At 47.3% G+C, this 24,292-nt stretch overlaps 7 protein-coding genes across 7 annotated transcripts; 4 read left to right on the top strand and 3 right to left on the bottom strand.

Moving 5' to 3' along the window:
* Nucleotides 1-1,540: 1,540 nt before the first annotated feature.
* On the top strand, nucleotides 1,541-6,626 carry HOO65_100047 (Vegetative incompatibility protein HET-E-1; the record flags this gene model as incomplete). The annotated part of the gene is made up of 6 exons (XM_071004636.1): nucleotides 1,541-1,595; nucleotides 1,656-1,791; nucleotides 1,853-2,025; nucleotides 2,269-2,763; nucleotides 2,837-4,359; nucleotides 4,419-6,626. The coding sequence occupies 6 exons, from the start codon at nucleotides 1,541-1,543 to the stop codon at nucleotides 6,624-6,626; spliced, it is 4,590 nt and encodes a 1,529-aa protein (XP_070855824.1).
* Nucleotides 6,627-8,266: 1,640 nt separating this feature from the next.
* HOO65_100046 (Mannan endo-1 6-alpha-mannosidase DCW1) lies at nucleotides 8,267-9,708 on the bottom strand (the record flags this gene model as incomplete). Its single annotated transcript, XM_071004679.1, has 3 exons — nucleotides 8,267-9,358; nucleotides 9,445-9,515; nucleotides 9,612-9,708. 3 exons carry the CDS (start codon nucleotides 9,706-9,708, stop codon nucleotides 8,267-8,269), a joined length of 1,260 nt encoding a protein of 419 aa, XP_070855823.1.
* A 441-nt stretch (nucleotides 9,709-10,149) lies between these two features.
* On the top strand, nucleotides 10,150-10,589 carry HOO65_100045 (uncharacterized protein; the record flags this gene model as incomplete). Its single annotated transcript, XM_071004712.1, has 2 exons — nucleotides 10,150-10,517; nucleotides 10,571-10,589. The coding sequence occupies 2 exons, from the start codon at nucleotides 10,150-10,152 to the stop codon at nucleotides 10,587-10,589; spliced, it is 387 nt and encodes a 128-aa protein (XP_070855822.1).
* A 2,236-nt stretch (nucleotides 10,590-12,825) lies between these two features.
* On the top strand, nucleotides 12,826-13,815 carry HOO65_100044 (1-phosphatidylinositol phosphodiesterase; the record flags this gene model as incomplete). The annotated part of the gene is made up of 1 exon (XM_071001708.1): nucleotides 12,826-13,815. One exon carries the CDS (start codon nucleotides 12,826-12,828, stop codon nucleotides 13,813-13,815), a length of 990 nt encoding a protein of 329 aa, XP_070855821.1.
* A 2,736-nt stretch (nucleotides 13,816-16,551) lies between these two features.
* On the bottom strand, nucleotides 16,552-17,379 carry HOO65_100043 (uncharacterized protein; the record flags this gene model as incomplete). The annotated part of the gene is made up of 1 exon (XM_071001707.1): nucleotides 16,552-17,379. One exon carries the CDS (start codon nucleotides 17,377-17,379, stop codon nucleotides 16,552-16,554), a length of 828 nt encoding a protein of 275 aa, XP_070855820.1.
* Nucleotides 17,380-19,734: 2,355 nt separating this feature from the next.
* On the top strand, nucleotides 19,735-20,334 carry HOO65_100042 (Glutamyl-tRNA(Gln) amidotransferase subunit F-like protein; the record flags this gene model as incomplete). Its single annotated transcript, XM_071001706.1, has 1 exon — nucleotides 19,735-20,334. The coding sequence occupies one exon, from the start codon at nucleotides 19,735-19,737 to the stop codon at nucleotides 20,332-20,334; it is 600 nt and encodes a 199-aa protein (XP_070855819.1).
* A 619-nt stretch (nucleotides 20,335-20,953) lies between these two features.
* HOO65_100041 (DUF726 domain-containing protein) lies at nucleotides 20,954-24,036 on the bottom strand (the record flags this gene model as incomplete). The annotated part of the gene is made up of 4 exons (XM_071004643.1): nucleotides 20,954-22,300; nucleotides 22,358-22,419; nucleotides 22,531-23,370; nucleotides 23,466-24,036. 4 exons carry the CDS (start codon nucleotides 24,034-24,036, stop codon nucleotides 20,954-20,956), a joined length of 2,820 nt encoding a protein of 939 aa, XP_070855818.1.
* Between the last annotated feature and the right edge of the window lie 256 nt (nucleotides 24,037-24,292).

The following is a 24,292-nucleotide window of genomic DNA, read 5'->3' as shown; positions in this document are numbered from 1 at the left end:
CGAGATTAGTCTCGAGTGGATTAAGGATCACTGGACAGCCAAGCGATCAAATATTCTTTACAGCCCCTTTATCCTCGATGGCTACGAACGCTGTTGTAGAGTTGCTTGTATTCCATCACCTCTCTCCTTCGTGAACCGCTGAGTACATCGACTATGAGATATATATACTTGAGGTCACAGTCACATGTCCTTTCCTGTACGTCTGCTTAGACATGTTTTGACAAAAGCCACCACTCCGTCGAATTCGCGAGATATTCTGAGGAGACTGAGATCATCAAACCTTGTAGCCTACCTCATTCGTCATCCACTTCAGTCTCTTGATGGCAGGTGCTTCAGTGCACTTAAGAACGCTTACAGCCAAGAAATTGAGCATCTGATCAGATGCTCCATAACCCACGTTTCAAACACTGAGTTATTTCTGGCTTTCCACGCCATATTTCAGACTACCATGACAGAAAACAATATCAAGATAGCCTTTAGAGGGGCCGAACTCATTCCCCTTGACCTGGAAAGTGCCGTCCCACCCAGAGTTTGATGTGTAGCTGCGAGCATCAATGCCTACCGAGGAGGCTGAACCGTCGAGTCGACCCCTTGGGTCTCAAAGACTCACAGACCGCGCATGAGGCTCATTTTTCGGTCAGAATGCCTCGGTAGACGAGTTGAAAAGGAGAAAAGTAGCTCCCCAGAGTCAATTCTAGAGGCTGTACAGTCTTTTTCCAAGGGAACAAGGATAGTTATGCATGAAGCTGCCTTATTGACGGCTGCGGTCAAAGACCTTAAACAGGCAAATGAGATTCTAAATCGGCAGTGAAGGGCAAAAAGGACCCGACTACAGAAAAAAGGGCAGTCGCAATAGGGGAAGGGAGGGAAGTAATTGGCCAAGTGGATGTGGATGTGCAGGTCGTGGTCGGGGAAAGTCAGTGTGACCAGGGACCCGGCATTGTCGTGTCTGTAGCAAGCTTAGTCATAATGCAGGAACGTGTCAGGTAGTAGATGAGACATCTGGGGAAGAGTTTGACGATTATTTAAAACTGATTAAATGGTGTTTTGTGTTTATTTTGCGATTTCTATCTGGGGGGGGTATAAGAAACGTGCGATACATACTTGCCTGTGCTGCATGCTTATCCAGAATGGACCTCTGATGATGACCTTCTGTTGTTTTGGTGTACACCAAGGTCCCAGATGGCGCTCTTAAAACAACACGTCACCCATTTTGGGCACAAATAGAACCCCACGCGTTGGGCACCAATCCCCAGTGCACAACCAACCGGCCATCGATATTTGTGACGCCGTACATCGTCTTAAGTATTCAACAACTCAAGGACAAGCTTTACCTTAGGCACTCCCCCGCCTCCAAATGCATTTACTTCTGTGATTCTTTGCTTGGTCATAGTCGCTCTTTCCCCTCCTGTCTGTTGTTCATTTTAGCTAGAATCGCATATCGGCATTCATGGATGCACTTTAATCAACTAGCTGTCTTCTTTCTATTCACAGATCTCCTTGGACGCTTCTCAGGCCTCATTGATAAGGATAAGCCAAGATGGACACGCACATACACCCAGACTTTCAGCCGCCATTGAAGATCTTATCTCTTGGTGTGTTTTTATAATCTTTACATGTTTCCATATCCATTGTCTTCCTGCTAACTATTACAGATGGTGGCTCTCATGGGTTATCTAGTCTCTTGATTCTCGAGCATATCGCTGAATGTATCCAGCGTGTTGAAGGCTTTGGCGAAACACGCAAGCCACACGAAATGTTCGACTTTATTGGTGGTACAGGCACAGGGGGGTATATATTTCGCACGCTCTAACTACATATTATGAGAATTCCACTAACACTCTTCCCATAGGATCATTGCCATTATGCTTGGCCGACTAAAAATGACGATCGAGCAATCTATCCAAGCATATAAGATCCTTTCCGAGGCCATATACAACCTGGAACCGAAAACCCCTCGCACTCTAACATCACGCGCCCTCTTAGCTACGAAGTTGGAATCTGCCTTCAAGGAAATGGTTCAAAGTAGCTGCAGCGATCCGAGTTGTGGACCGCGGCAAGGGAACGACACCCATACTACCGATACGTGCCCATCTAGAGACGCATTATTTCAGGATAAGTTTTGCACAAAAACGTAAGTTCTCCAAATCCATTCTCTAGACGGCACATCTAACATTTCCTTGTTTTGAATAAGTGCTGTATTAGCTATGACAAAAGTCAATCTTGAAACATTACCTACTATCTTTACAACATATGGTACATCCGCAGGCTTTGGAGCATGTAAAATTTGGGAGATCGCCAGAGCAATATCAACAGCCAATGCTTCTCTTTCAGTAAAAGTTGGTCGAGATGAGCAAGAGTTTGTCGATGCCAAATGCGGATACAATAATCCCTGTGAAGTACTTATCGCAGAGGCTAAGAATGAGTTTCCAGGCAGGGAGATGATCATTCTCAGCATTGGAAACGGCGTTGGCAATGTTGTAGAAATTAGCCACTCGAAAAACTCGGTTCTCACAGCATCCTCCAAAGTTGCCACTACAGCTAAGCAGACTGAATTGCGACTCAGAGACAAGTACTACAATGAAGGATATTACTACAGATTCAACGTTGAACGTGGGCTCGAAAACTACTCTACATTTCCAAAAAGCCGTGAGCGAGGTGTCATCGCTAGCCACACGAGTAACTATCTCCGAGAAAGCAAGTATCTTGTTGCACAGTTTGTTAGAACTTTCCTTCCTCTACTACAATATGGCGGCCAAATAGGTAAGCAATAAAAGCAGCAAAGATACTGGCTAAGTTATGAAGTTAACAAACGCGACGGCAAATAATTGAACAGGATGTCCTCCCAGAGGCGTTCATAATGAGGCAGACAAGAAATGTCTTTCAGATCTTTACATGACTGATCCCGTCATGGACAAGAAGAATATCGAAGATAAAAAGGGAGGCTTGCTGAAAGACTGCTACACATGGATCCTCAAACACGCGGGTTATCAAGAGTTTAAAAAGGATGGCGAATCCCGCATTCTGTGGATCAAGGGAGACCCCGGCAAAGGCAAGACAATGCTCCTTTGTGGTATCCTCGATGAGTTAGAGCCAGATCCATCGGTGGTGTTGTCCTACTTCTTTTGCCAGGCCACAGGCGATAATCAACTCAACACAGCAACCTCTGTGCTACGAGGCCTGATATATCACCTCGCACAACACAACCCACAGCTCACCAAGCACGTGCGACAGAAGTACGATTTCAAGGGCAGGGAAATGTTCAACAATGCCGGCAGTTTTCCTGAGCTTTGCGAGATATTAAGAGCTATGCTAGACGATCCGACCCTAAAACACGTTATCTTGATTGTCGATGCCTTGGATGAGTGCAACTTGGATCGACAACGCTTGCTAGACTTCATTTCGATTCCCACGCGTGCCAAATGGATCGTATCGAGCCGCAATTGGCCAGATATCGAGGAAAGCCTGAAGGATGCTCAGCAAAAAGTCAAGATACACCTTGAGATTAACCAAAAGTCGGTTTCTGCAGCAGTCGAGTCTTACATCCAGCTCAAAACGGATCAGCTTGCGGAGAAAAAGGAATACCATGAGGACATGAAAATGGCTGTCCGAGAGCATTTGCGCTCAAACGCCAACGGTACCTTTCTCTGGGTAGCTCTGGTTTGTCAAGAGCTTTCTAATCCCCAAACCAAAAAATGGCATACCCTCGAGCAACTGAAGACATTCCCACCTGGACTGGGTCCTCTTTATGGACAAATGCTACAGCATATCGATCAGTCAAAAGATGCGAAGCTTTGTAAAAGGATCCTTGCCATGGCCTTGGTTTCATACCGATCTTTGGCTTTAGAGGAGCTACACGCTCTCGTTAAAGAGGCCGGATTTTTAAACGGAGAGGAAATAGAAACGGTTATCAGCTTGTGTGGCTCTTTCCTGGCTATCCATGGAACGACTATTTATTTTGTGCACCAATCAGCAAAGGACTATTTGCTGACTGAAGCTCATAGCAAGATACTGCCATCTCGTGGCATTCCGCATCAACACCACATTATGTTTGAGCGATCATTAGGCCTCCTCCGTCGTAAGCTAAAGCGTGACATTTACAGCTTGAATTCCCCGGGATATCCTATAAATAAAGTTTCCACGCCTAAACGAGATCCATTAGCGCCAATCCAATATTCCTGCATGTTCTGGGTTGACCATCTTCTAGACTCAACAACAGGTGTGACTCTGAGCCAAAGCGAAAACGGTAGAGTCCTAGAGTTCTTCGAAGACCATTATCTTCAGTGGCTAGAGGCTCTAAGCCTTCTGCAAAAAGTTCCTAGCGGAAGTACAGCATTACAGAAACTAGAAGTTTACTTGGTAAGTGATTTCATAGTGACATCAAGAATACTGAGAAGCTAGAAACTAACAATTTGCAGTGGAAGTGTGGATCACGTGATGTACGCGAAATTGTCATGGATGCTCGCCGATTTCTGCTCTCTTATGCGGGAATAATTGAAGAAGCGCCCCTTCAGGCTTACATCTCGGCTCTCATATTCAGTCCTACCAACAGTTTAATAAGGCAACAGTTTAGCGACCAAGAACTAGACTGGATTGAGGCAAAGCCAAGTGTTGACAACGATTGGAGTGCCTGCCTCCAGACTCTTGAGGGCCATAAAGAAGGGGTGACATCCGTGGTTTTCTCCAATGATGGACAGACACTAGCATCAGGGTCTTACGACAAAACAGTCAAGATTTGGGATGCCAATAATGGCAGATGCCTACGCACTCTTAAGGGACTTGGTGAACATGTGACATCAATGGAGTTTGCGAATAATGGGCAGCGACTGATATCAGAGTCCAAGGACAAGACAGTCAAGATCTGGGATGTGACTACGGGCATATGCGTGCGCAGTCTTGAGAATCATACTCTCCAGACAGAACCGGCTCTGTTCTCAAGCGATGGCCAACGACTAGCATCATGGCCAGAGGACGTCAAACCCAAAATCTGGGATTCGACTTCCGGCGAATGTCTGCACACTCTTGAGGGTCATGAAGGGCAGGTGACATCTACGATGTTCTCAAATGATGGGAAGCAACTTGCATCATGGTCTCAAGGCACCGCAACCACGATCAAAGTTTGGGATCCGGCTTCTGGTACATGTTCACACAGTCTCGACGGCCATGAAGAACGGGTGACATCGGCGACTTTCTCAGATAATGGACGGCGACTGGCTTCAGGGTCTTTGGACAAGACAGTCAAGATCTGGGATTTAACTTCCCGCTCATTTTTGCACACCTCTGAGGGACTTGATGAACAGATGATATCAATGATGTTCTCTCAGAATGGACAATGGCTGGCATCAAGATCAAAAAACAATACAATCGAGATCTGGGATACGACTTGCGGCACATGTCGGCATACTTTCAACTTTTACGGCAACTACGCAACATTGATGGCCCTTTCGAATGATGGAGAGCGACTAGCACTAGTGTCTCAGGATACTATAGTCCGAATCTGGGACGTAACCTCTAGCACATTCCTGCAAACTCGTGAGAGCCATACGCTTCAGGTAACATTTTTGGTCTTTTCAAACGATAGACAACGGCTAGCATCAGGATCTTTGGACAAAACAATCAAGATCTGGGAAACGATTTTTGGCACATGTCTGCACACTCTCCGGGGCCACGATGATGATCTGACATTGTTAGAGTTCTCGAATGATGGACAGCGCCTGGCATCAGGATCTCAGGACAATACGACCAAGATCTGGGATGTATACTCTGGCAAATGCCTGCATACTCTTAAGGGTCATGATGAGAATGCGGCATCGGTGGTGCTCTTGATGAATGAACGGCGAGCAGCATTATGGTCTCCAGACACCACGGTCGAGATTTGGGATGTGACTTCTGGCACATTTGTCCAGACTCTTGAGAGCCATCCCCCGCAGGTAACATCAATGGTATTCTCGAATAATGGACAACTAGCATCGCCACCTCTTGACACCACAATCAAGATCTGGGATGCCACTTCTGGCGAATATCTGCACACTCTTGGGGGTCACAATGATCATGTAACATCTGTGGCATTCTCAAATGATGGGCAGCAAATAGCAACAGGGTTTCAGAATGCCACAGTCAAGATCTGGGAGGCAAATTCCGGCAAATGCCTAGGTGTTCTTGAGGGCCACAAAGGTTCGGTGACATCGGTCATGTTTTCGAGCGATGGACGGCGCCTTGCATCGGGGTCTCAGGACAAGACGGTCAGGATCTGGGATTTGAGTTCTGGACTACACTTCCAGAGTCCTTGGCTTTCAAAACTTCTATTTTCAATCGACCCATTCAACCAGCGTTCTCTTTCTTTCCACTTTGGAGCCTTAGACTTGGATATTTTCCCATCAACCGAAATTTCGTCAACTAATCAATCTTCCCTACCCACCTCCACCTTCACCATCGATAATTTATGGATCATGAAGGATGGAAAAAGGATCGTTTGGCTACCGCCAGGGTATCGTCCTGCCCCCTTGGAGGGATCGCAATCAGTACTAGCACATGGATCCAAGCTTGCTGTGATCTCTACTTCTGGTCGCGTCTTCATTATAGGATTCAAATCTGGTAGCCGGCATTGGAAATTTGAATCTGAGTAAACTGTTGCCCAGTCATGATTTTGATCCCTAGATAGAACATATCAAGTTACTCAATGATATTCCATCTGCAAGTTATTTTCTCACATCATCTCACGCATATAGTCAACTTGTCCATGTGCGATTCAATTCCCTATATCTTCCTATCTAACCTCGAATAGCGGACAAGTCAGCACCATTCGTAGTGCTGATCTGGAAATAGTCCTTTTCATAGGATGGATTGGCTAGCTTTGTATGTCTGAATAATATGGAAATCATTTCCTAGTCTAAAGCTCTACGTCGTGAATTCTTTGAGTAATGAACTGTAGAATAGATCTTAAATGTTGAATCAGTTGAGTATTAAGGGGTTTAAGTCTATGCTACGTCCTGGAACTATTCCTTTTGTATTGTGGTGTCAATCATGTCACGTGATCAGCCACAATAGGTTCGGATAAGTGGGGCACGTATGGGACGCCACTTAACATATATACCGCGCCACGCAACATGAACTGCATGTGTTGGTCGATTAATCAAGGGCCAGGCTCTAATCTCTTTACATTTTACATCTGCTGTTTACCCAGTGTTATTCCGAGCGAATCTGCCACAATTATTCGTGCATTGTAGGCTAAGATCGTGTGTTTACCCGTAGTTATTCCAGGCAAGAGTCATCACTGCGATGATGCAGGACTAGCGAGCTGATAAGATTCTAGTTCATGACAACTCAGGCTGTTAATATCAATGTGGAAAATAGCCAAGAAGCAATTTCGTCGTATGGTCTTATAAACCCTACAAGATGTCTTTTTTTATACACGTCTCCTTCATCCTTCAGTCGCTAACACATGCTTCTTTCAGTTTATTGTCAAATATAAGCCAGCTAATTCCCCTCCACATTATCACAGGTTTGATACATGTCCTTTGTAACGGATTCAGATAGTCACAATGCATGCATTAACGAGGAAAGAGGGGAAGAAACTATTTAAACATTCCGAGTGGTGTCATACGTAAGTAAAGACCCACTCAGACCCGTAGGTGCAAAGTGAAAGGCTGAGACAGTTCAAACTGAATAAAGATCAAGGTCCCCAGGCAATAGAATCTTGTCTCAGCTTTAAAGCAAACGAACTTACACAAAGACTAATATACGATAAGGGTTTGAATTTGAATGCAAATCCCCAAGGCATCCCCCTCGGTAGCTATAGTTTGGCAGGACCTTTCTAGTTCAAAAAAAAAGCAAACATCAGAAAACCAAGAAACTTACGACATCACCATATAGATTATCCTTTATCTAGTATAGGTCTTGTAAGCGAAACATGGTTGCACCGATTTCAGGACTATATTGTTAGCAAGAAACTATCCAGGATGCCCTTTGTTGTATGTTCTAGGGTCTTCTGCCACTTGTCTCCATTGTCCCTTTTTGGCCTAGCCCCATCATCCTCTCATCCTCTCATCCTCTCGACTTCCTCTTCTGTTAACATGCGTGCATATGGAGTCGGAAGAGAAACCAGCACCCTCCAGACAGAGTTGTATACAAAATTAAAATGAAATCATAAATTAGTTGAAACTAATCGCTATTCCCCTCTTTAAATATTTCAGCAGCAATTTGACAAACTCTTGAGTTAACACAGTGCCTGGTGAGGGATATTGTGTTGCGTGGCGCGGTATATATGTTATTCATCCGCCCAGGGCTTCTTACGGATGACCTGCACCTCCTCACCCTTCAGCGGACCCGCTATGCCGTCAACCAGCAAGCCCTGCACTATCTCGAGGGCACTCATCTGCTGACCAAGACCAGAGATTCCATCATGGCTGCCAGTGTACCAGCGCATGCCACACTCGGAACCGCTCTCTCCAGCAGTGCATGTCTTGACAGCAGCTAGGGCACTGGTCTCGAGCAGTTTCTTGACCTGCGGCTTGAGATCCGGCAGCATCTCTGTGCTTTTCCACATGAAACGCGAAACATAGGCCTTGAAGCTCTTCATATCCACGGAGCAGGTGCCAAACGGCTCACACACCCTCTCGTACATGACGTTAGATGCACTAGCCTCAGGGTAGAAGAAGAGCTTGGATGTGGCAGTAAGGATGCCCTGAGCACGGTCAGCCCAGACTTTCTCGCCGGTAACATCAGCCATCACGGCGGCGCCATACATGTAGATGGCACTAGTGTATGAATAGCTGACGGGGTTTGTATCACGGCAGTCCGCGGCAGCATGGGCACCATCGTACACAATATAGTCAGCCCCAATCATGCCAATGTTCTCGGTCCAGTCCCAGACCTTCACAGCCCAATCAAGGTACTTCTTTTCACCTGTAACGCGAGCCAGGCGTGCAGCAAGCTGGAAGAAACCGCCATTGCTAACGGTGTTCTTGTAGTTAAGGCCATGAGGGTTACTCTCATAAATCTGCCACAGAAGACCACCGCCACAGGCAGTTGTGTTCCAGCGGGACTCAAGAGAGTCAAAGATGTTCATGCTTAACTGTAGCCATGACGGAATGTCGGGGTTTGGCTGAGGGAAGTTTCGTTCAGCAGCTGACATGACGGTAAGGCCCCAAAAGCCCTGGTCGCCATTGCCCTCTTCGAAGGCATGCTCGATCGGCATAAAGTCAAATTTTGTGCCAGTGTTGACTGGAGCCAGCAGGGCCTCTATGACTAGGTCATTGTATGTATAGTCATTTGTGTAGTGGTAGTAGTCGACCATGGAACCCCACATAGCACCGGCTTCCCACCAGTAGTACGGATCGGGGAGATCACCAGTGAGGATCTAGAAATGCTGTTAGGGTGAGGGTTTAACGACGACGGGGATGTGCATTGATAAACAAGAAAAAGATGGGGTTTTAGAGCACTTACGGCAGGATTGTAAGGTTGGTAGTAACTCATGACGCCTTGAGCCAGTGTACGAGCAACGCCCTTGATGTTTTCTATAAATTAGGAGAGGGCGAAAGAAAAGCCAGTGTTAGCCAGGAGCTGGAATGCAGTGTGCGCTGCTTCATGTTAGGAGAGCAAGAGAGAGGTACCAGAATTGTCTACAATGAGGCTGTTGGGAGGCAGAGCAGCGGCCAACACCGTGGCAGCCGTGGCGGCCTTTTTAACAACCTTGGAGAACTCGGACATTGTGTCTTTGATGAGGATGAGCAAAGGCAAAGAAGGGAGGGAGGGGTATGGAGAGATGATCTAGCCAGAAAGCCGTGATATCAAGAAGAGAAGGGAAAGAAGAATATAAATAAAGGAAGAGAAGGAAAAGAAGAATATAAATAGAAGTGGAAAGCCGCTCAAGTCGAGAGACGAGCACGGGGCAAAAGAGAAAAAAAGAACGAGAAATACTGTCTCGCTCTTCAGGCCTTCGAAATTACCCAAAACTATGTATTCATCGCGTTGCGAGGATATAAAAAGTCCCGCCTAGTACCCTCTCTGGTCGGTGTCACGGCAAGCCTTCTCGAAGCGATATTGTCCCTAAGCCGCACACTATCTAGTCTAGGGGAACAGGTTATTGTTGAATACATTGTCAACCTAGGGTCTTGAGGATACCCCCCTCGGCTTCGTGGCGTGGAAGAAATGGCCAACCGACTGCTCGCCGACCGCGACGCGTCACCCGTCAGCAAACGCTGGGCTTCTAACTTCATCAAGTCACAACCAGACCTCAAGACGTGCTTTAATCGTAGATATGACTACGAGAGGGCTAAGTACGAAGATCCAGTCCTTATTCGCGATTGGTTTAGGCTTGTGGAAAGCACAGTTGCGAAGTATGGTATCAACATAGCTGACATCTATAACTTTGATGAGACTGGCTTTACATGGGCGTTATTGCAAGTGGAATGGTCGTCACAGGCGTGGAAAGACATGGAAAGGCAAAATCAGTTCAGCCAGGGAACCGAGAATGGGTTACCGTCATCCAGCCGATCAATGCTGAAAGGATCAGAATGGTATGGAGCAGCTTCAGCCATCATGCTTAGAGCGTCTTGGATACCTTTTCTAGGTTTCTTGATAGAAATTGAGAAACGCAATGTAATGAGAATTCTAACGGTGTTTTTACGCTATGATCGCTTAATGACTGGCGCCCCTCTCATGAGCGAGCTATCCTATCTCTATCTACCTTGTGGCAGGGCAAGCTGTCTCATTGCCGATGTATCTTGACCGTCCCTCACTCTTAGCAAAGCCCGTAGTACAGGCTTTCCACTGCAGGCTTTCAAGATCGCCGAGGCCATTTCATCACTGCTAACAGATACATTAACGTACATGTATAGTGAGTGAAGCAGCATAGCGAGTGAAACAAAAATGCCTCAACCTACACCTTCTCTATCTGATCAATTGGTTTCTAACCACCCAGCATGTCGCAGGCTAATTATGATGATAGAATGCTTCTCACCCTTCAAGAAATAAATGTGGAAAGCCAAAATTAGTGCAACCTAGAAGCCGGGAATAGATTGTAGTCATTCAAACGATCAATGTAGATGGTTGAGTGATCCGACCGTTTATCCTAGGTGTGGACCAATATCATCTCACTACCTGGTCACGGACATTGAACGGACGAATGAGATGCAAAGTAAGGGCTAGCGGACATAAAGAAGCCGACTATCGAAAAGAGGCGGTGCGACCGGGGGTTCAGCACTGTGGTGTGTGCGGCAAGCCTGGTCCCTGGCCAAGCACTGCTTCACTAGGTCAAGAACTGTATGCCTGCTGCCCTCTACTGGAGCTATAGTAGCCGCAGGTGTTGTCCCCCGGCTTGGGTGACAATTTCCCCCATGATCAAACGTAAGGTAAAAATGGTATGGGCTAACCAGAGGGAACTGGGATAAAGAATGTTCCATAGACGCCCAAGACAGCAGTCTAGAAGTCTAGCAAATATACCAGACCCATGTTTGTAGAAGCTGTAGCGGCATATACGCGCTGGCCTAATCTGTGTCTGTGCTTTTTCCCGAGTGTAGATTGTGGATTGATGCAATCAAGTGCATACATGCAGACAGGTGATATTCAACCAACATGGGAATTTTAAGAGTCCCAGGGTGAATATAAGCGCAAGCACAATGTAATATGGGCTGAGCAGCCGCGCTAGGACCATGCGATTTAGCAGAATTGCTGGCTATATTTCGTTCCAGTAATGAAGCAGCCGGCACCACCATGCTGCTCCTGTGGAATTAATGCATCGTTACTTACGCTGTGATAGTTCATGCAAAGCAAATACGTGATATGCGCGCTTGACCCAAGGACTTTTATGATGGAAGCAAATACTTACAGGGCAGTCGCTTAAGCAGCGGAACTAGATTGCTGTGTCTAGATATCCCAGCTTAGACTAGGTTGTACCTTGTGGGTGTTACGCCTGCGTCTATGATGCGGCAGTTGTAACCCTGCAACTATTGACCACAGTAAACAGAACGCTATAATCACTCACGTAGATGCGTACTCGTATGGATACAGTATACTCGTATGGAAACGGTATACTCGTATGTATAGCAACCCTAAAATGTATGTCGATTCTTCTGATTCTTAATGCTTGATGAAGAAGGAGACTCTGTGACAGACTTCTGAGGCTGGCGCTTCGCAAGTCTATCTGTTGAGAAAACGTCCACGAGTGACCCGGAGAATGTTCGGGTAAATAGATAAGACTGGGTTCTTATCTGTGCAAAGGAGACGAGGATAAATGGAGAGAGGGGTTAATATATAAACTTTGAGGACCAATTTTAACACTATCTCAGAGTGGGGTCAGGGTCAGATTGTCATGTGACCCTGGACCCTGGACCCTGGACCCACAACCTGGGCTAACATCGCGTGTATAGCTAGATAGATGGCCGTAGCCATCTGCCTGGTAGGCGGCCTAGAAAGATCTCGTTAGGAGCAGAAGCAGTGAGAATGGCAACGGAAAGTAGTTAGATATATCGTGATTCTAGACATGCTAGCTATTGAAGCTCGAGATTTCCTTGCTTTTATCGGATTTCACGCTCGAGCATAAAAACTAGAACCAACATCTCGTATATGCTGGTTGTAGCTCAGTCGATTAAGTCTGCCGCAATGGATAACGGAGCTATTTCCACTGTTATCTCCGGTCTGAATATCTTTGTACTACACATGTATTACAGTCAGGTCAAGACCTAACTACTACTAGTACAGCAAAATGCCCACTGTCCAAGACTTCCTTCATGTCCTCCATCCCTCATCGCCTCAGTTGCCTCAATCCCAACCCGCTTTTGCCCCTTGCCGATCTTTTAGCAGTATTTACCGGAGTCCGAGTTCGATATGCGCCTCTCCATGCTGGCGATGCTGGGCTTCCTAGCCTTTAGCCACGCTGGTAGCTATAAGGGTATCACTGACGCCTGGTCATTCAATCTTGATACCTTTGACCAGACTGCTTGGATGAGCACCCTTGGCGATGATGTGCCCCTGACGAGTCTGTCCATTCCTGGGACTCACCACTCTATGACAGACAATATCGAAGACGACTCCATGCAAACCCAAAACATGCCTCTACTCAAGCAGCTCCATGGTGGCATCAGATACATCGATATTACCTGCCGTTACACCGACGATAGTATGATGGTTTACAATGGGCGAGTTAATACTGGCTACAGTCTCGAGGATGTCTTGACCACTTTGTTTGACTTCCTCGATGCTCAACCGAGTGAAGCTATCATTCTCCGTATCCAGAAGGGCGGCATACCTAGTCCTTCAACAGCCTTTCTCGACTCCATGGAAAAACACTTTGTTCCTGGCTCCAAAATAGGTGATCGTGCCGTCCAGAAGATATACTCTAGTAACACCGATGGTATTGCTATCCCTACCCTTGGCGATGCTCGCGGAAAAGTCCTCGTCCTGCAAGACTTCAACACAAGTCCACCCGGCCGTTATGGTATCCCTTGGGATTTGGGTGCTGTCTCTGGTTACAACTACAGGCCTGACTCTAGTAACCTTCTCCTGACCTTAAAATGGGCAATTGTCAAAACCCGTATCAGCCAAAGCCGCGCCAACGACTATGACAAGCTACGCATCACCTACGCCACCGCTGGTATTGTCAAGAATGGGTTTGGCTATGGGATGAACTGGCTTCTAGGTAGATACATCATGTTCGAGGAAGGCGACTGCTTTGGCATTATTGTCATGGACTTCCCTGGCTGTGACGTTGTTCAGCAAATTCTGTTGCTCAATGCTCAGTATAGGGTGGCTAGACTTCCTGATGTCCCTTCCGATCAAAGTGCTACAACTGCGGTCGAGGATGTTCATACCGATTAAGTCGGTACCTTTAGCCCCCCCCTAGTGGCGATGAGGCTGCCCCTGCTATAGCGATGTAATATACATTGCATATCTAGATCTTGAGAATATGCAGTGTATCTCATGACCTCAAATGGAGCTGTACTGAAAAACAACAAGTCCACGGTAGGATGGATAGCCATAGTATAGCTGATTAATGTAAAGTTGGCTGCAACTGAGAAAATTATCTCTAGGAAACAGTGATTGGGTACTATAGATGCAGAAAGCACACAGGGAGGATAAGGGTAGACGAGAAGATCCAAGGCATTGCAATCTTTAGGCGTAATATACACAGCATTTTCGCTACCCTTTGTCTCATTACTGCCATCAACAGCATATGGCACCCATAGAGTTTTGATTGATTTAACAGGAACATAATTCTGGCGGTACGGATCTTGACGTGATAAACATGAGTTTTTAATGTATATTTGGCAGCCATAAATATCCCACTTTTGATACTGTATTTCGACTTGTCATCAGACAGCTATACGAATAATTTTAAGTGTTGCGATGGGTATAGAAGGACTACCTTTGAATGATTGAGGCAACAATGAGCTGAATGCTTCCTCCACTCTTGCTGAAATATTAGGGTTTCAAGGGTTACCTGCATGTTTGATCATATGGGCTTTGATCAATCGGTTGGCCCTATAATCTACCGTCGCTCAAATCTGCCTCTACCATTTAGACTGAGGCCGTTTCTACCCGGGCTTAATCCTCTATACGAAAGAGTGCTGCAACCGATCTCTCAATCAGAAGATGCACAACTCTTCAAAGAGGTCTTGTCGTATACCGACCCAGCACTTTAGAAGAGCCGCATGCCCTGGTTTATGAGCTGGAGGACATGAACAGTGAAGATGTAGCAGAAGCCATCGCCTTATGCGGATCTTCCCCGACTGTTAACGACAGTGTTACTTCTTTCGTGCACGAGCCAGCAAAAGACTACTTGTTGGAAAAAGCGTTGGATGAGATCATACCTTCTGGAATGCCGCACCAACACTAGATGGTCTTGTTACGATCACTTGGCATTGCTCACAAAAGGCTAGGCCATGACATTTACGGCTTGAAGGCTCCTAGATGTCTCAATGGCGAAGTTTTACTTCCTGAGCCTGATCCGCTGGCCGCCATTCGATATTAATGCATGTGCTACGTTAGCCATCTTTGCGATTCCCCAATAGATGACGTAGCCAGTATAAACGATGGTATCTTGCACCTTCAGTGGTTAGATGCACACAGCGTTCTACACAGCATTTCTAGTGCTCGAAGGCCAATGGAAAAGCTGCGGCTTTTTATTGGCGAGTAATTCTAGAATGCCAGTAAGGGCTGTGACGAAACAGCATTTAACAACGCGTAGCGGGAGAAAGCACCGCGAGATCTAGAAGAAATTCTCAAGGACGCTCAACAATTCCTCCTCTCTTATGGGCAGGCTATTGAGATTGCGCCGCTACAGGTCTATGCCTCAATTCCCATAATCAGCTCTACAAAAAGCTTGATAAGGCAAATGTTCAGTTACGAAGAACCAGGCTAGATTGAACCGAGGACGCAGGTTGAAGAAAACTAAGGTTTGCCTACGGGCACTTGAAGGCCACGATGACTGGGTGGCATTGGCGATGCTCTCAAATTATGGGCAGCGGCTGGTATCAGGGTCTAGCGGCAACACATCCAAGATCTGGGATCTCAATTCTGGTGCATGGCTGCACCCTCGTGGAGGCCATAATCAGTGGGTGAGGTCCATGGTATTCTCAAACAATAAGCAACAGCTAGCGTCAAGGTCTCTAGACAAGGCAGTCAAGATCCATGATCTGACTTCTGGTGAATGTCGACAGATTCTTGAGGGCCGCAATGGTCATGTGACATCTGTGACGCTCTCGAACGGTGGGCAGCAAGTAGCAACAGGGTCTTGGGATACCAGTCAATATCTGGGAGGCATATTCTGGCAAATGCCTGCGTACTCTGAAAGGCCATGATAGCCGGGTGACGTCAGTCGTATTTTCGAACGATGGATAGCGCCTTGCATCGGGGTCTCAAGACAAGACAGTCAAAATCTGGAGTAGGAGCTCTAGACTTTGCTTGCAGAGTCCTTAACTTCCATAACTTGTATGTTCCCTCGACCTGCATAACAGACGCTCTCCATCTTTCATCTTTCAATCCTTAGACTTGGATATTTTCACATCACTCGAAATCCTGTCAGCCAATCAAACTTCCCTCTTCAATTCCAACCTTCCCACCTTCACCTTCGCCGTCAATGATGCATGGATCATGGAGGACAGGAAAAGGATAACTTAGCTACCGCCAGGGCATCGTCCTGCCAACTTGGAGGGATCACATTCAGTCCTAGTACATGGACTCAAGGTTGTTCCTAGCGCTACTTCTTCGCGTCTTCATCATAGGATTCAAATCTGCTGGCTAGGGTCGGAAAAATTGCATTTGAGTAAACTGTTGCCAACCAGGCTATGACGTAGAGCTGTAGATGCCCTTGGAGACTAGAATATATCAAGTTACCCAATGATATTCCATCTGCGAGCTATTTCCTCGCATCATCTCAGTCACTCGAGTCCGAGTCCTTTTCAAAGGATGGATTGGCTACCTTTATATATCTCAATAATGTGAAAACTACTTTCTGTTCCAGGGCTCGATGTCATGAATTCTTTGTGTGGTTCCATTGACGTAGTCCATAAGCAAGCAGACCACTTCCACCACAACGAAAGGAGTAAATTCAAACTATTCGGAGCTAGATCCTTCCGCTATTATTGAATCATCCTCACACGTCCGTGCATTGTGTCCTGTCTTGCCACAATTACCACAGTGTCGCCGAACAGCCGCCGCGGTCCCGTGTTTGCGGCTGCCATTCTTACGCCTCCCTTGCTCCAGCTGCTCATCCAGATTCTTTTGGTCTACCGACTTATGTCCATCCTTTGTGGCAAGGCTTCCTCCCTTCCGGAAATGTGCTTTTTTGGCCCTTCGCCGTTGGCTTAACGCATGATTAGCCTCACGAAGCATCTTGTTCTCAGACCTGAGAAGGACTACCTCGCGCATTATTTCCTCCGCCCCTTTGGTAATTTCGTCCACAGCGCTGTAAATGGGTGTTTGAGAGCTGCTATGATTATGGGCAATCCGACCTTCAACAAACGTAGACTGTGAGCCGGCTTCTGTTGGATCGTGCGGTGTTTGGGAGACGCAAGGGTCGTCGGTAGGTTGAGGAGGGCTAGCTGCTGTTGGAGTCTGCAACGCCATGCTCTGGGCAAGCGTGGGCTGCGCGTTTGTTTGGTCGGGATCTTTGCAAGGGGCTCTTTGGTGGTCGTGTGCACGATTAAAGCGCGTCCAGAGCTTTGGTTGTCGTTTCACGAAGTTCGAAGCCCAAAGCTTTCCGACGCGTCCTGAATTGCGTTCGGCCAGAAGGACATTCGCCATAGCTTCCACATCAACAAGCCGGGGCGGGAATCCTCGCGAACCCAAGCCAAGGATGTATTCAAGAAGAGTCTTCTCTTCTAGCTCCGTCAACTTCATTGAATTGGCGCGGACATCTTTTCGGGCGCGTCGGCCCTTCATCCTATAAACGAGGGTGGTCCTTGGAACATCATAAAGATTTGCTGCTGCTCTGGTGCTTAATTTAGGGTTTTCTTTTATAGCTTGAATAGCTAGCAGCATCCTTGATTCAATTGAAGACGATTCCATTTGTTGCGATAGAGTAATGTTGTTACGAGGGAAGAAAGCAAGAATTCAGGATAAAATGGTCCGCTCGCTTATGCAATACGTTAGTCAAGGGCCCTTGATGTTTCACATCCGGCGTTTACCCGATGTTATTCCGAATGAATGTGTAATCTCTAGAACAAGGCATCGTCTTTGAGCACTGCACATCAACACCACTAATTCTTGTGCAAACATCGGACGTCTTCCGTGTTACACTAGAGCATGACATTTACGGCCTACAGGATGCTAGATGCCTCGTTAATGAATTTCCTACTCCTAAGCTTCAGCCCAGGCTTGCCGGGCACAATCCAATAGTCCTCTAATTTTCTAGCTTGACTTAGCATCGATACGGTCGAGATCTGGGATACGACTTCCAGCATGTCCGCACACCCTGGAAGGGCGGATATTCTCGAATTATGGGCAGCGACGAGCATCAGCGCCAGCACACAACACTGTGAATCTCTTCGATGCGACTGCAGACTCTTTCGCTTAAGAAGTTTGCATCTTCACTCGACTCATATGACTATTCCCAATTTCCTTGACCTGCCAAGACATTAAATTTCATCTCCACTAACTACCAGCTACTTTGGAGCCTGAAAATGTGGGTAGTCTGACGAAATAGGCGTGCTTTAGAAACATAGGCAATTCTTTAGCTTATTAGGGTTAATGAATCGTCTAGTATTCTACAGCCCTCACAAACCCTAACGGAAGCCATATTGAATTCCCTTTTTTCCTTCTTGTCTGCAGCGAAGAAAAGTAATAGAAACATTGCAATAATTACGCCGCCACTCTACCTACAATACAACTCATGGAATTAACTCCACCGCAATATATAGTTAAATACAAGTTGACAAAAAAGGGGCCATACACTCACATAGAGTAGAAGACGTACAGACACCTGTATAGGCCAAGAGATAAACTACATAGATAGGTTCAACAAGCTCCTATCTGCAATCTTCCAACAACCAATGCATTGTTCCTACAAGATAAAATAATGTCTATGGTTACAGTGCTGCTACCCCAGTCGCCCCTCATTAGATAGATTCTTCCCCTCTTTTACTCTCATGTAAAATCTCTGACTATCTCGCAACCTGTATGCAACGAGCCCATGATGACAAATAAATGTTTTTTTACCTACTATTACTTTTCCCACATCTATTACTAGTTCTGTGAAGTCTATGGCTCGTAGTCGCTCATAGCTAATGCATGCCTTTAACTCTTGATGCTCATACTTGAAATATCAAATTGCTATTTACTGCGTGTCAATTGCCTACTGTTAGCTTTTCCTCATATGGAATCTCAGCTGCCAGTGTTTCGGCAAGTAAGTTCAACAAAAGACTAGAGGACCACAGTCTACAGTGATCAAAACTTCAGTTGTATCTCCTTGTATTCTGGAAGGGAATTCTATTCTAGCGGTAATAATATATTAGCGTACCGCACATCAATCGAAAGGTTTTGGAATAAGTTTATATTCTTTTTTATGGCGGTATACTACCGAATAACTTGGGAGCAATTGCGCTTCGCTCGCCAAAACTCTATAGTGAACCTTGCAGAGGGTTAATTTCTGTCCGGTAACCAGTCCGGCGTCGTTTGATCTCTGTGATTCCCGTAGACGTTCAATATATTCAAGTTCAAGTTCATACTACCGAATTCATAGCATTCCGCAGCTCTAATCACTACTTGAGGCTGTAATATTGATAGTACAGCGGCACTTGGCTGAAATCATAGTAGCATGCATTAGCATCATCTGAATCTCGCTTCCTCCTAGCGCTGCTGACGATAACTTGAGCGCTGCATGCCATAATCTCTCGATTAGCGCCATGCTGAGCTTTTTTGAAGACAATAAAAAAGTTAATCCGAAACAAACTCCAACGGTTTGTGTCTAAAAAGCGCAACGTCTCCTCGATGCACAAAAAGAAAATTCTGATGATATGCAACCTCCGGGAGTCGAACCCGGACCTTTCACTTGGAAGGCGAAAATCATAACCGCTAGACTAAGGTTGCTTGCTGGATATTTTATACGCCACTTTTCAGCACTTATAACCTCTCCAGAAGTCCACGCCCCCGCTTTTTTTCAAGTCTCACGAACCCATCAATCCGACCACAAAAGACTATCCTTCGCCCTCTATTAGCGAATCACTTATCCACAAATCATACCATTCCATTACCCCTTCTGCACACTCTCTTCTCAGACACCCATCCCACCGTGCCAAAATGTCACCACATCGAACAAAGGCGCTGTCCTGCCTTGGCGCACCCTCGCGTTTTTCATTCTCAGCACGCCGTAACCTCAATTACTCTGCCTCACTCTCTTCTCCACCTCCCCCCAGCGCTTCTAGGCGCAGTGAAATATCCGCTCTCCTTTCCACGCCCACATGGTCTACCAAGTCTCTTATCCGCCCGCCCGCCAGCTCGGGCTCCATCTCGCCAGCACAGCTGCACCATCTGCTGCGTCTATCTGCCCTGCCGCCGCCGTCCAGTCCCGACGAGGAGGCTGAGATGCTGCGCGTTTTGCACGCCCAGCTAGGTTTTGTCCAGGACGTCCAGTCTGCCTCATCTGCCTCGGGGCTGGAACCTTTGCGCGCTATTTATGACGAGACGCCTGAGGCGATTGGGGAAGCCATGATTGGGCTTGACCAGCTACAGGCCCTTTTGACAGAGGAAAAGCCGCATGGCTACCTGAAGCGCCCAAAAAGACAAAGGGAAACTGCACCCAAAATTAAGGACGTCGAGAACTGGGATAAGCTGGCCATGGCAGAGAAAAAAGTCGACAAGTATTTTGTAGTGAAAGGCAGTGGGGAGTCGGCGGAGTAGACCGGTCGAGAGGGCATAGGCCAGACATAAAATGCATAATATCTGCAAAGCGGACATTGACACATCACATCATAGCTATTTGGCATCATATCAAGAAAAATCCGACAAGTGATCTCAGAGGACCTCTTCTCACATCAAGGTACTCACCGCTCATCAAGGGCCTCGAAATAAAATCACTTGAATTATGATATACAAAAGCAAACTCCCAAACCATGCTCGCACTATCTAAGTGTATGCTGTGCAAATTAATCATGCGTAGAGTGTATCTGTGATCCTCCTGCTTCTCAGGCCTCTGCCAAAGAAGCACGGGTTGGCCGTTACAATTTCCAATGTGTAGACGTGCCCTAATACCTATGTTCTTCTTTCCCATGCCCAAGGCCGTTGTCGTGTCCTCTCTGAGAAGAAAGAAAAATGCTCGTAAACACCAAATACAGCTGCCGGGGTTCGCGACATCTAGATGGCCTGTGTATAGACCTTGATCTCGATCGCTTTCGCCGACAAACTTAACCATGTCCCTGAATGCTACCTGTAACAATGACACTCCCCAACAACAACCATAACCCCCTAATGTGAACGCCTAATACTCGGAGCGGCTAGCGTGGAAAGAACCCCCGTGTTCCTAGTGCTGATTCAGAGAGCTTCTGCCCATGCCACCACCACCTCTTCGACGACCACCGCCACCAGATCTGCGCTCTCGGCCTGGCTCATCATTGGCACGGCTGTAGTTATCTTTGGCTCTAGAGCTCGTGTTTTCAGAGTGATCATTGCCATATCCACCGCCTCGGCGACGATTGCGGCCCGAATTGTTGGAGTCATCTCTCATGGCATCACTAGCTCCGCGAGCTCGGTTCCTAGCTGGCAGTCTTTCATTACCACTAGAGCCATAACCAGCTCCAGGCTGGCCGTTGTAAGAGGTCTCTGAGCGTGGCTTGTCCCTTGAAATGCGACCACGACTGCTATCACCGCGCTCACGGCCGCTGCGATCACGATCATGATCATGGTCACGATTGCGATCATGCTCGCGAAAGCCGTCGCGGCCACTGTCGCGGCCACTGTCTCGGCCATTATCTCGCCTATCGCCCCGTCCGCCATCGCGGGCGCCGTCTCTTCCACTCCGGCGCGGTCCACGGCCGGTGTCATTGAAGTTAGATCCATTCATGATGTGACTTTTACCATTATTCCAGGTCGAGCGGCCGTTAGCTCCAGGGCCGCTAACGGAAACTCGACCAAGGTTCCGGGTTGAGCTACTTGAGCGATTTCGAGAGTGGCCAGCGGCATAATCGATCCCCACGCCGTCGTGAGAAGGGCGCATGGTAGGTGGGAAAATGCTGCGGCTATTGGTTGTAATGGTGAGTGGAGCCGTGTTTGCAGAAGGTGTGATTGTGAAGCCACGAGGAATGTTTCGAAGACTGGGGTCTCGGCCTTCATTCAGGGCAGAAGACTTGAGCTGTTTAAGAACTAGCGGAGCAACAGCAGCAGCAGATGGTGCATTAGGAATTGGCTTAGTAACGACAGTCTGCGGGGCATATTTTTGATCAAGTTCCATCAATTTCACCGCTTCATTAGCAACGGCTTCGTGGTCCACATCTTCCCAGCCAACCTGCTGGAGGATTTTGCCCGTCATGTATTGGTACCGCATGTAGCCAGACGGCAAATCGCCCACGTCGTAGTTCTCAACGTTAGGGACATTCTTAATGGCTTCGATGCCTGCAAGTCCAAATTTAGGGTCCGAAAGACGATACATGAAGGGCATCATGCAATCCGACGATGAGTAGGCATTGATCAAGCGACCATTGACAACGCTCTTCATTGTGACCCAAACAAGCGAGCAAGAAGGAGCAGGGCAGCCCATCATTAGTACTGATTCGATAAGACCAAACTGGCGACGTTCCGCCAAGGTCATCAGACAAGTATAAATACTGCGAGCGCCCAATCCGTAACCAACTAGGCTAATGGGTCGCCCACCCTGCACCTTGCGTAAGATTATATCAGCAAGCACAAGGCCGACTTTGTCAGCACGTACCATGCCCACAGTCCAAGGATTATCGATGATCTTGCTTAAACGTTCAAGGCACGACGGCCACTCTGATTTAGTGAAGGCATCGTGGACTGCCGGAAAATGGAAAAGAAAAAAAAAGAATAGAATGTTAGAAAATCATGCTTGCTGCTCAACGTTTGGGCTAGACTTTTACTCACTAGAGTTCTTGGTAAAATACTGCTTTGCCTCCATCCAACCGCGACTGTCCGAAATCATTTCTAGACAAGTAGCCAAGCTGCGAAGAGAATTGGTTTCCCAGCGTAACGAATATACCTCGGCCTGGGCGCCAATGGAATTCCATGCATCGCTAGCCGCCTTATCTTCTCCCATTAAAGAGCCGTTGACACAAAAAGTCATGCGGAGTCGGTAATCATGAGGATGAAGATCTCGAGTATCCATCAATGGCTCGCCTTTGTTGGCCTTGCCATGAGTGGGGATTAGGGCGAAATCTTGGATATCCTTAGAGTATGCTTCTATAGTCTTTCCGGTGGCTCTGGCACCATAAAACGCGAACAAAGAGCCCATCGCGACACCATTATCACCGAGCTGGCCTAGGAGCTCAATTGTAGCACTACCCTCGAGAATGACACTGTCCATGCAGCGACCTAGGGTTGAGTTGGAGATTGGGCCTGCGAGGAACTCGCTGTCATCAGCGCGGTTAGAGCCAGTTTGGCGACCACGGGGCATTTCTGCGCCTTCTTCGATACGGCGAGCCATTTCACCCAGGGCAAACTCGACGGAGATCTTGCCCAAGCAGCGTCCGATGCGGACTTCGTCTTCTTGAACGCTTCGCAAGGACAAATTCAGCGAGGATGTAAGATACATCATTGCCGTACGGCCGTAAGCGCTATAGTCCTCAAGAGACAGAATCATTAAAAAGGCGATGTTTTGGAGAAGACGGCGACGTTCGACAGGAAGACTCCATAGGGGAGTAGGGATTGGCTGGAAACGACGTAGACCGGGATCTGTCTGTTGCATTGAAGGAGCGCAAACTGGGCCTGATATTGGGCATTTAAGTTAGCTAATCTGAGAAAAGCAATCACAATAGCACGCCAATGCTAAAGTTTGTAGCTAACAACTTTGGTTTTCTTACCAGGAGTCATCTGAACAGTCCGACTACCAACAGGTGTGGATTTAGGACCAGTCATGCTGTTTCGGACGCGATGGCCACTGTTACGGCCGGGCCGTCCTTTGCCAGCACGGCTACGACCAGAAATCTGGGTGTCGCTTGTGGCGGGCGATGGGAGGGGATTGTTAGCCTCTAAATCGCGGGTGCGGTTGATCAGAGCGCTCTGCCACTTGCGGAAAAAGGTAAGCATTTCTTTCTTTAGCTCACTTAGGACCACGGGCATGTCTTCATCTTCATTAGCAGTTGCACTAGCACTGGTTGAGGTTGAGAAACTTCCGTTGAGGCTAGATGAACTGTTGCGATTGGTATCGATGGGCTTCGGAGGGAGATTTTCCTTTTGGGACATTTCCAAAGCACTGCGGGCCGAACGTGCCATAGTGCTAGGATCCTGGAAGACACTGCCCATATTTGTGGCCATGACGTCGGTGACTGTGACTAGCAGGTTAACCAAGTCATCACGCTCACCACCGCTGATGATGCCAGTAAGACAGACAGGCCGCCGGCCGCCACCAAAACCACCTCTGCCTCGAGCCATCGTTCTCAAGATAGACGAGCCGAGAGGGCAATGAAGCGACGTGTGATATCTAACCTGCGGAGCTTAGCGGGGGCGAGGCCAGAAAAAAGAAGACAAAGGAAGAGAGAGGCAACAAGCAGACAAATGCCCCTTCTGAAAGAGATGAAAGCTGAGAGTTGAAAACTAACTACCGGGACTCACAGCTTAATATCAAAAGGATAAATAGAGAGAAGGGGGACAGAGGGCAAACTTCATGAAAGAGGGCAGAGCAGAAAAG

The sequence above is a fragment of the Ceratocystis lukuohia genome, assembly GCF_044167205.1.
Source record: "Ceratocystis lukuohia strain C4212 chromosome Unknown Supercontig10_pilon, whole genome shotgun sequence".
Lineage (NCBI taxonomy): Eukaryota > Fungi > Ascomycota > Sordariomycetes > Microascales > Ceratocystidaceae > Ceratocystis > Ceratocystis lukuohia.
The sequence above is the reverse complement of the archived record's forward strand: the minus strand, read 5'-3'. Positions and strand labels throughout refer to the sequence as shown.